General features: G+C 35.3%; 1 protein-coding gene across 4 annotated transcripts in view; it reads left to right on the top strand.

Moving 5' to 3' along the window:
• scn1a (sodium channel, voltage gated, type I alpha subunit) overlaps positions 1–12,530 on the top strand; it is a 138,631-nt gene that overhangs the window by 116,633 nt on the left and 9,468 nt on the right. For all 4 annotated transcript variants that reach the window (XM_012971277.3, XM_031892943.1, XM_031892942.1 and 1 more), the window contains exons 21-25: positions 3,846–3,968; positions 9,123–9,395; positions 10,561–10,614; positions 11,640–11,777; positions 12,406–12,510. In XM_012971277.3, coding sequence (XP_012826731.2) covers positions 3,846–3,968; positions 9,123–9,395; positions 10,561–10,614; positions 11,640–11,777; positions 12,406–12,510 — 693 coding nt within the window. The remainder of the gene's footprint in view (positions 1–3,845; positions 3,969–9,122; positions 9,396–10,560; positions 10,615–11,639; positions 11,778–12,405; positions 12,511–12,530) is intronic.

Below are 12,530 nucleotides of genomic sequence, written 5' to 3' on the forward strand. Positions count from 1 at the left end.
TCCTTCTGCCGATTCAGCCCTGACGGCAGATTTTGCTCAGGCGCCTTCTATGGCACCCGATCAAAATTTTTTAACCTGTCCGATCGGCGAGTCGACCGATATCCACAGCCTCCTGCGATATCGGTCGACTCGCCAACTTGCCATACACGCACCGAATATCGTACGAAACGAGGCTTCATACGATATCATCGGTGCGTGTATGGGCAGCTTTAGGAATAACATAAGATTTCTGCTTTGTGTGAGGCCAAGGCAAGAATTTAAGAAATATTGATATTAGTGGTTTTCAGTATGACTGCAATTGCTGAAAATTCTGTTTATTTTGGCTTATTAAAAAAATAGCAACTTTACATAGATGCCTACTGTTTAAAATTATCATCCTTGCTTTGACTGTGCATTTGCTTGATGACTAGGTTTATTTGCTGTAAGTGCAAATGATATTATTTTACATCCTTTATAACATTTTTATTAGTAGACAGATGGCATGCGTTTGAAGTCAGCTACATCCAATAAATTAATAATGCTTTGTATGGGTCTCAAAGGATAAATTCTTACAGCTTCTCCAACAAGTGATCCATTGGGAAGAGGAAGACCTGCTGTTAGCATATTTACTAGCAGAGATGTATGCCTTTTTAAATTCAATTGAAATAAATACTTTCGTCAACTTGATTTCCATTTAAGCTTAACGCAAGTGAATTTCTTTAATTAAAAAAATATGGGATCATACTGTATTTACACACACTAGCCATTATCCCTACTATGCAAGAGCATATCAATTAGATAGACATTGCTTAAAATATTGTTATTGTCTGCTGTTATTTCCTTTGCACATTTTATTCCCATGCCAGGTCATACCAAAAGGTGAGGATATCATGGTTTCCATTTGTTGCTCCTAGCAGTCCTATTCATATTTATAGAAGATCAGTTCTTCCAGAAAGATGATTGCTATTAAGTTCCTACAGAAGTTATTTACCCAATGTAGTTGCTAAGGCAAAAAAATGAATTAAGAGTCCAGGCAGACTGGACACTTTCACTGTCTAAAACAAATAATTAAATACAGGTATGGGATCCCTTATCTGGAAACCCGTTATCCAGAAAGCTCCAAATTACTGAAAGGCCGTCTCCCATAGATTCCATTTTAATCAAATAATTCAGAATTTTATAACTGATTTCCTTGATCCCAACTAAGATATAATTACCCCTTATTGGGGGCAGAACAGCCCTATTGGGTTTATTTAATAGTTAAATGATTCCCTTTTCTCTGTAATAATAAATCAGTACCTGTACTTGATCCCAACTAAGATATAATTACCCCTTATTGGGGGCAGAACAGCCCTATTGGGTTTATTTAATGGTTAAATGATTCCCTTTTCTCTAATAATAATAAAACAGTATCTGTACTTGATCCCAACTAAGATATAATTACCCCTTATTGGGGGCAGAACAGTCCTATTGGGTTTATTTAATGGTTAAATGATTCCCTTTTCTCTGTAATAATAAAACAGTACCTGTACTTGATCCCAACTAAGATATAATGACCCCTTATTGGGGGCAGAACAGCCCTATTGGGTTTATTTAATGGTTAAATTATTCCCTTTTCTCTGTAATAATAAAACAGTACCTGTACTTGATCCCAACTAAGATATAATTACCCCTTATTGGGGGCAGAACAGCCCTATTGGGTTTATTTAATGGTTAAATTATTCCCTTTTCTCTGTAATAATAAATCAGTACCTGTACTTGATCCCAACTAAGATATAATTACCCCTTATTGGGGGCAGAACAGCCCTATTGGGTTTATTTAATGGTTAAATGATTCCCTTTTCTCTGTAATAATAAAACAGTACCTGTACTTGATCCCAACTAAGATATAATTAATCCTTATTGGAGTCAAAACAATCCTGTTGGGTTTAATTACTGTTTTATTGATTTTTTAGTAGACTTAAGGTATGGAGATCCAAATTACGTAAAGACTCCTTATCCGGAATATCCATGGTCCCGAGCATTCTGGATAGCGGATCCTATACCTGTAATACTTTTATTTACTTTGTAAAAATGTTTTACTTTTTAAAATTTTATACACGTTTAACAAGAATGTGTTAATTTCTGGCACATTAGAAAGGCATATATATATATATAATATCTTTATTTTTTTAAAAGCCAGAACTCTTATTCCTTCAACTTATGAGCTAAATTAGACAAAGAATTCCCCAGGCAGCAGTACAGTCATATGCCTTTCGGATACATGGTAATTATCAAAAATGATTCAAACAGAATTACACTTATTTAGAAAGAAAAGAACTGTTTTATTATATTTTAACAAACCCATTCATAAATATTTACATGCATAATAATTGCACCTAATTTATAAATTGTCTTTTTCAAGTTCAAATGATACATGAATAATATTTGACAATATCTTGAAACTGTCTTTTAAAGAAATATTTTGAGAAAATGCACAGCCGTATTTTTATAGCATCTGTCATTGTTGATGTGAGTATACATTTTTGGGATTTAAGATAGGCAAATTTAGTTTTATAACTCCCAAGAAAAATTGTATAGCCTCAATAAAAGTACTTGAAACTAGTGATTTTGTTACAAAGTTACATTTTCTAATTCTATTTGGACTTTAGTTACTGATATGAGTGGTATGTATCACCTTTTTAATGAATGGGCAACAAGTATTTTTAGGAAAATCAAAACTGGAAAAGGCAGGCACTCCGGATTTTTTCAACAAAGTTGAGAAATGCAGCAACAAAAGTAGTTTACATTAAAAATGTATAAATTTTATTGGATCCATATGTAAAAACAAGAAGCCTTACGCGTTTCGTACCATGAGGTACTTAATCATAGCCTATGATTAAGTACCTCATGGTACGAAACGCGTAAGGCTTCTTGTTTTTACATATGGATCCAATAAAATTTATACTTTTTTAATGTAAACTACTTTTGTTGCTGCATTTCTCAACTTTGTTGAAAAAATCCGGAGTGCCTGCCTTTTCCAGTTTTGATTTTCCCATGATGGCTCCCTATGCTGAGAGGTCTGGGGCATGAGCACCTGGACCCACCATAACTGTGGGTAAGAGATATTTCTATACTCTACCTAGTGTGATTACCCTTTATTTTGTTTTTGATTCATAACAAGTATTTTTACCTTGCTATCATCTTTGAAGTGGAACAGATACAGCGCCATTGTATTTCTCAGCCAAGGGAAGAATACATAGGGGCGTGTTTACTAAGATTGGAGATAAATATCTCCGGTGATATTGCCCATAGCAACCAATCAGAAATAAGATTTGAACAGTCACCTACAAGTTAGAAATCAAAGAAAAGACCTAATTAGTTGCTACAGTCAACACCACCGGTGATTTATCTCCATTCTTAGTAAACATACCCCCTAGTCCTTTAAAAAGGGAACACTATACAGTAGTTGATCTTTAAATGATTCATTATACTTCTGTTGGTTCTAAACAGATTTCAATCATATGTCTTTTGGCGGTGATCCTTGGGTAAGATCAACTAGCTGCTATTAAATCTCTAAGGACCTTTGAGATCTCTATGAGCATTATCAAGATTTGAAGGCATAAGGGTAAGGCTTAACTTTGCTCTTCAAATCCAACTGGATCATGAACAAAAAAATCAGAGTGAGTAAGACCTTAGGACAGGTTTCAGGTCAACAGGTCTCAGTTTCTTTTTTTGTTAATATTCCACTTAACTCTAATATGTGGTTTCATTTTGCAGTAGGATTGCTGAATCGCCAGAGATCTTCCTTTCTGAAAATGGTTTAATTGTATGTACAGAGCAATGTGAAAACAAATTGGAATTTTCACTTTTTTGTTTTTGTGTAGGTCTCTCTTGTTAGCTTAGTAGCTAATGCACTGGGATATTCAGAACTAGGTGCTATTAAGTCTCTTAGGACACTAAGGGCACTGAGACCTTTAAGAGCCCTCTCTCGGTTTGAAGGAATGAGGGTAAGATGATGAATCCTAATGCATGCTTACCAAAATGCATGTGATGTATCATAAGGAATGATCGATAGCAAAACTAAAGCACCCTCAACATTTTCTTAAAAACATTTGGAGTTAAAACCAGTATTTTAATAAAGGAGTTTACACTATTAGAATGAAGTAACCAATATACAATTATCTTTGGGGGAAACCCACATTTATTATGCTTGTATGCATATGAGCCACACAAACCTATTTTTTAAAAACAAAATGGTGCCAGGAGAGTCTCCAAGATACAACATCCTTTTGGTGTACCTTCTGAGCCTTCATATGCTAAGGTTTTGTTGGCTCTCAGTTTTGTTTTATTTTGGTGTGTGTTGCCATTGATTTAGAGTTGATTTGCAAAGGAGAACTAATGTTATCCAAGAGTCAATTCATTTTATGTCTAATAATAAGTTTTAGATTTACTTTGTTTATCTCTTAATTATTGTAAAAGAAACAACAACTATTTTATAGGTTTGGTTTACTTTCTTTATACCCTTAAATGATTTTGAGAACACTTGGCGTTAATATTTCTGACTGGTAGCTACCATATTCCTTCATTAGATCACCATCTAGTGGCCCATAAAGATATGTTGTCTTATATAACAGTGAAGAATATGGCAGCTAAGCCAATCTGCTAAGAAAGTAATAGTATTTGCCCACATGTTTTATACTTTGTTTATAAAAAATATAGTAAACGTAAACTCTACTAACAAATACTTTACGTTTTATTTACCCTTTTGTACTTGATCAATCCTAATATCTCTTTAATGTAAAGGAAAAATGCAAAGGGACATTAGTGGTTGTAAGAGATAAAGGAAATCTCTTAACTAGGTTATTCTAGGCCCTCTCCATTGGGTCTGACTCACTAGTAATGTGAGTCAACTGATCACTCTACTGAGCAGTCTCTCATTACATATCATCTGTGCTTGTATGGCAGAGCTGTTACAAGCTAATAAGACATACAACATATGAAGGCATTATAGAGTGCTAAATCATGCAATATGAAATGTAGAATCTCTATATATATTTGTACAGTATATGTAAATAGTTTCCATTTGCAAAGCCTCTTAATCATCATGAGCAACTAAATAAATTCATAAAGAGTGGTCAAGCTTATAGCACCATCTGAAAAACTGTCATGCAGAATGCTTAATGTGGCAACGCATGTACTCTAGATTGTCAGAGAGAATTGAAGTATTCAAAACACGAGACAAATCTCCATCTACAATAACGCTGGCTTCATCTATATTGTGAAAGCTTCTTAAAATACTTCAGAACATCAAAAATGGTTATTTACTACGTAAAATACATTTTTAAATAACTGGGTTTGTTAGTGAGAACTTTTTTTTGAGTAAGTTGAAAAATATCTTCCATAGATGAATGAATTGGATTTGCCTTACAGAACTTGATTTCTCCTTAATGTCATATTTCTTACACTTGTACTGCAAATATAAGTATTTTAAAAAGTCAAAAACTAAAATGTAATTGTTAAGGTTATGGCACAAGCCAGAATTGGTTCAACCTTTTACTCTGGTCGATTTTTGTGAGACAGTGGCTCTCAACAGACTTCTGGTTTGCAGTTTTAGTCCCCTCTTACTTTCAGTCTCTATATTCTTAGTTCACAATATTTCTTAAATTGTGTACATTCCCATCTGTTTTAACCTTCGTTCCCCTCATTTTTTGGAGGGGGAAAGGGGGTTGATTGCCCCCTTTACCTGGCCTTCATGATTCATATCGCTACCATATTTATAAAGATACCACTAGGACAATGCAAAGATTTACAAAAAAAATAAAAAATACAAGATACCTATACCTCTTTCACAAGATGTCAATTTGGTCCACCGAACCCACAACTTTATGTTCTAAAAATGTTATCATTGATTAATAGATAGTCTTTCTTCATGTCCAGGCTTCATCACTTATTGCAAGGCATTCCAGAAATATGCCTTTTCTTGGGTGAACCGCTCTGCTTTGTATCTCTAATGAGTTTATCTAGCGTCTATACTAAAAAACCCCACAATATTAACTCATGAAAGGTTCTGCTTTACTTATCTCAGTGTCTCTAAATACGAAAGCTTACACACTCTTTTAACTGCTCCGAACCCACTTCTGAAGTTCTTTGCTAACAAGTCTCCTTAGTCTTCATTGACAACTTCAAGGAATAGCAGCAGGGATAATCTTGTCCCACAAACCTATCTACCTCCTCCACTGGAGCAAGAAGAAGCTACTCTCAATAATCTATGTCTTATCTTCTAGTCTTCTTCTTATGCCCTCCGCAATTTCATAATGGTCTTTCTCATCCTAGATCTATTCCCATCTCTTATACTGCAGAACAAACCTACAAATTAAATTCAGTATGTTGTTGTGCCTCTGTACCTCATCTCTTCACACATGCCATCATCACATTTGTAGGATGGTAGAATTATACAGTATACTCAGAGATTGTCCCACGAGTTTATAGATTGCATTGCCTTTGGTACTGCGAGGGCAACATTCATCCTCATTGTGTTAACTTTATTCAAAAAGGAATACAATGCATCACCAATATCAATTCCAACAAAAACCACTTTCAGAAACAAATACAATTCCTGACCAAGAATATGTTCTGTCAAAAGCATTTAATATATCTAATACAGAATAACATTTAACCCTTTAAAAGGTCAGCTGACTGATGTTTTATTGACTGTGCGATGGTACCCTTCCGGCCAAACCTATATACAACCTTTGCACTGATATATAATATGCTTACTAGCCTACTTCAATGTGCCCCAAAGCAACAAGTCTAAGGGCTAGAAATGTGTTAGTAGTATTATTACTTTTCAATTATACAATGATATTAAAATAAGATTAAATATAGTTGAGCAAACATACATTTCTAGTCTTGTTATTGACTTTCTGACAACAAGCTGCACCACTTTGTTTGAAAACTGCAATATTATATAAGCAAGCTCTTCATTAAGAACCAGAATCCCAGCACCATGGAAACCTGAAGATCTGGCATAGCTGGATGGTTTAGACATAAATATCATTTTCCCCAGCAACAAAGTTAGAGCAGCCTTCTCATTCAAAGCAGCATCATAAATTCCATCGTAACACTGTATGCTGTAGGGGAAATCAGAAAAAGTAAAACGGAAGCATCGGTCAAGGTTCACAGATAATAGGATAACTGAAGGAAAAGCAACAATCATATTTTCTCGTTATATATGGACATCATGAAAATAAACCGTCAACAAAGAAAAATAAAACATTCTAATTGTGAATCTAAGATTATTTTGCCAATATTTCTATATCACTATATCTCATTTTCTTACAAAAAAAACCCCAAAAAGATAGTGACATAATGATCTGATTCATGGCACACTGTTCACATTTAATCCTTGAGTTTGCCCTCGTTTGGTTATATGCCACCCACACCCAGAAATAAATAATCAGAGGCTCCACTTCATGTAATGATAATAATAATAAATCTTATGGCAGTACAAGTATATGAAGTTTATGATGGAGAATAAAGGCATTTCAGGCTCATCAAATCTATTATTGATGAGATAAAGATCCAAAGGTCCAATTAATGCTATGCATGTGGTAATAAGGAAGGGAACATATCACAGCATGCCACAGTTGCCTGTTAATGCTACTGCACTAATATTTAATATATTTTATACTAATATCATAGAAAAAATGCTCTGCTTCCAATAATGCATGCTTCATTCTCTAACAGTATAAAAAGACAAAGTACTTCTTTGGATAAAGGGATAATGCAAAGTCAACCTAAAACAAAATAAATTGCAATTGGTCTATATTTTTCTGCAGTTAAATTGATGGGCATCGTGCAGTACAAGCCAGTTGCCAGTATTGTTGAAACAAAGGTTAACATCTGTACCAATTTTGTTGCGGTTAGTTCAAAATTGAAAAAGCACAAACAAACTAAAATGCATGATGAAAATGAAAAGAACATGAAAACCATGAATATTGTGTGGTTTTCATGTTTTTCCACCAATCTTTGTAGATTTACAAATGTAAAAAAACCCCAAAACCTGTAAAACCTCAAAATAAATATTGTTACAATTTGACTAGGACAGCTCCCATTGAATTCTACATGCCCTCAACAGCTTTTAGATGGCATATTTTTACATTTGCGTTTTTTGTGGTTTTGATTCATAATAAATGTTAGAAAATGCCCCCCTAATACCACAATATGCCCCATTAGTGTAGAATACTTTACTCCACTTATTAAACATGGAATCAATCTTTGAGCAACAGTATTCTGCACGGCATCTGGTATTTTTTTCACATTTTTGAATGATTGGCTGAGCAGCCAAAACATCACCCAATACGGTGACAGTATCATACTGTAGATTCTTCATAATTGTATATGTACCCGCTATTGTAAACTATAAGGATATCGTACGTGATGGAAAAGTTCCATGCAATATAAAAGCAGGGGCCAAAGGCCATGGAACGAGGCCATTGAACGCTAAGATAACTTCTAATATCCATAACAAATAACTTTTATTGAAATTGTTCAGTAAGAGCCCTCTGCACTTTTGGGATTGCACCAGCATTTTCCAGGTCTGCTCCCTCAAAAAGACAATTTCTATAAAACATTTTGGAAAACACAAAACTACAATCTTGGCTGTACTGTACGCTTCTCAGAAAAAAACAAAATATTGAAATATTTGTGAACACAGCATGTACAAGAGTTTTCGCTTAGTGCATGGTTTGAAACTAAAATGGCTTTAGTGCGTGTTTTCTGTTTGCTCTATTACTGTAACCTGTCATTACTTTCTATTAATTTAATCAGTTTCTTTTAGAAATCATCAGCCATGATATGAGTTTGTGAATTATTTTCTTTGAACCACATTATTATATTTTGTTTAATATAGATATGTCTCTTTTTTTTGACAGTTCACATTTCTATGACTCCATCTTTCTGCTACCAGGTCTTTCATTTCTTTTGTTTATATTCCTATAATTTTTCCATTTTCTTCATTTTAAATATATTTGACTTTTCATCCAGCATCAAACATGTTGTTCTTTTAGTTATACATTTAACCATGTTCATCATTAGAGTAGCTGCATTGTAATCCCTGTTTGGGGCTAATACTTGCTTTTTTCCCCCCGCTATTACACCAGGTGGTTGTGAATGCCCTAATTGGCGCTATTCCATCCATCATGAACGTGCTGCTCGTTTGTCTTATATTCTGGCTGATTTTCAGTATCATGGGGGTAAATCTATTTGCTGGCAAATATTACCATTGTGTCAACACAACAACTGGTGAAATGTTGCTTGATACTCAAGTTAACAACCGATCTGATTGTCTACATTTGAATGAAAGTGCCCGCTGGAAGAACGTCAAAGTGAATTTTGACAACGTAGGTGCTGGATACCTTGCACTGCTTCAAGTGGTAAGTAATATATTGATTGGTTCCTGTTTAGTAGCCTGGACATTAGGTTGAAAAAGAACACAATACAAGCTAAAGCCTATTTGTATACTTTGAGGTTAACACAATCTTTCTGTAAAAAGGAAAAGTGATGCAAGGAATTAATATATTATGTATTTTTTAGTGTTTTACTTTATTGGGAACCTATAATTTAAATAATAAGTCAATAATTGATGGGTTATCGTATTGTAAGGTCTTAGACTCCGCTCTTTTTTTTCTTTGTGTGCTCTATCCTTTTTTTTACTTGTACCCAACAGTGGCATCATGCTAGCAAGTTGGGTACTGTTACAGAGTTAAATGGCCAGAGCATATACATTAGCACCTTCCTGCCTATTACACTCTGTATTGCCCATGTGTATGATCCCCTACAGCAGGTCTGTCCAACTGGCGGTCCGCGGGTCAAATGTGACCCTCCAAAGGATTTTTATGGCCACTCAGTCTGTTCTAGGGCTTCACAGACATCATCTTTTTAATATTATCTGGCCCTCAAATACAATGTATGAGAAATAATTGCCCCACTACATGTAATAAGTTGGACAGCACTGCCCTACAGCAATAGTTCCCTTACAAAAACACCATCCTTTATTACTGGTTAATTTTATATAAAATAAATATACCTTATTGCTGGTGGGCACATTGGATTGAACCCTACAGCCAAAGATCAGAACGATTGGGATACCGGCCCGTCCATCAATATCTGGCTGTTTTTTGGTCAGATATCTATTGGGTAGGCCTGTTGGAGTGCCCCATACACAGGCAGATAAGCTGCGAACTGAAAGAGCTGAATCGGCAACTAAAATCTACCCATCTATAGCCACCTTTATTGTTAAGTTTAGTTTGTAGGCCAAATATCTATAAGGGTTCAATAGCATTGGTCATTCTCCAAGGGGAACCTTATAAGGAGGGGTTCTTGAAGTTTATCACACTCCAAGACAGGAGGTTACTATATCCAAGCAGGTTTATACTAGGGATGCACCGAATCCCGAATGCACCGAAGGACTGTTATGCACACTGTGTCAGTATCTATTTCAATTGCTGAAACATCTTCCTTTTAGTAGGAAAAATCATAAAGAATCTAGACTATTCTAATTTTTTTTTAAACAATAAACGGTTTGTGGTTGATTTGCAGGCAACATTTAAAGGCTGGATGGATATTATGTATGCCGCAGTTGACTCAAGAAAGGTTGGTATGAATATACTTCGGTGAACCTACTGAAATATAGGCTAAACCCACTAAGCAAAATAATTTGGAAGGCTCCATTACATTTCAGGTCCTTTTAGTGCGGATCATTTGATTGGGTGTCTGTAATTATAAAGGTTCAAGATGTGATGGACTTATACTGAGTTTACCAATACATCTATAATGCTACCATTAAATAAAGATCCTTCAAATCTCTGGATGCTGGCACATTTTTCCTGGGTGCTGCCAGTATGGTGCTTATCTTTTATCGCTCACTGATGGTATTGGCATAGACTAGGTATCTGTGGCCTAAATTACAGTCTTCAGAGATAACAGCTTACATCTAACAAAAACTACATACAGATTAACTTCAAAATATAAAAACATTAGTAAAATATAGAATATGGCTCCATATTAACAGCTACATTTAAGTCTCCTTAATACTAACTGGGTTTTTAAGTTCTTCAAGCGCTATATTACCTTTTCTGGTCAAGTTCTTAAAGCACTAGCGTAGCTTCTTTGGTCTAGTCTTCTGTTGACCCTTTGCGTGTCTTCCTCTGGAGGAAATAGTCGTTGCTGCCACTTTAAGTGGGACTTAATCTGGTGGGACCCTCAACCAATGGGCTTGTTCCATTGAGATTATCTTTGCCTGCTGATTAGCGTGTCACTACTTTAAGGAGTCACTCCTATAGTCTTATTACAGTAAAGGCATTGTAGTAAAGCAGAGCTCTTTGGGAGATAATGCTCAACAGTATTCAGTGATCAATTGGGGCTACAGTACCCATAGAATGCTATAAATCTATTTGTAAAATAGAACAGCATCTTAAACATCAGGGGGATACTACATTGTACCCAAGTCACTGTTCAACCCAAATGAATGTAGTCCTGTGCTGTAGTTTAAATCTTGTTTAAATAGTCCAACAATTTGTTTTTGGGTGCTTAAAATACTACATGATTAGGTGGTGGTATATAATTGTCTGCACACAATTCCTCACTGCTGCAAATCGTTTTTTCTTCAAATCATATAGGTAGAAGAGCAGCCACGATACGAAGACAACCTTTATATGTACTTATACTTTGTTATCTTCATCATCTTTGGCTCCTTCTTCACTCTCAACCTTTTCATTGGTGTTATTATTGACAACTTCAACCAGCAGAAGAAAAAGATAAGTATTCAGAGATGAACTGCAAGGATATCCAGTAGGTTTAATAAATATTGCATGTTAATTGCATCATAACTAGGTGTCAAGGGTGCATATAAGTAGTAGAATCCTTGATGGATGATCCTATTGCATGAAGGGGAAGGCTGGACCTGGTGAGCTTAGGAAAGGTTTATTGAGCAGTGTTGCTTTAATAATTCAGTTGTGATGTTACTAGACTGCAGCCAAGTCTCAAAAGTAGTCAATTCAGGTTCAGTCAATGTAGCCTCCTGCTGTCCTTTTCTTGGTCCCTGCCAAGCAAAATCAACTCCACTTAAAGACAGCTTTCAAGCAGCTCCAGTCACTACAGCCACCAGCATTAAGTAACTCCTAAAATTATGTTGGAGTATGGTTATAGTCCACTAATTTTTGAGTGGACCACCATTTTGGTATTTTTTTAGTCATTTTTTCAGAGGACTATGAGGACCCATTTCCCTATGCATATGTGTGTGTGATGGTCTAGAGCCAGCCTCTTGCAAGTCAGAACATTAGAATGTAGAATTAGAATTTGTCTTACAAAACTTGCATATAGAAAGTGCACATTAACAACTGATTGGCTACATGATTGTGACCAGTTTTGTTTTGAATTCTTTACTTTGGAGGTCAGGACATCTTTATGACAGAGGAACAAAAGAAATATTATAATGCAATGAAAAAGCTTGGATCAAAGAAACCCCAAAAGCCCATCCCTCGACCACCAGTAAGTGCATAATGGTTGAC

Source organism: Xenopus tropicalis, chromosome 9, assembly GCF_000004195.4.
Source record: "Xenopus tropicalis strain Nigerian chromosome 9, UCB_Xtro_10.0, whole genome shotgun sequence".
Lineage (NCBI taxonomy): Eukaryota > Metazoa > Chordata > Amphibia > Anura > Pipidae > Xenopus > Xenopus tropicalis.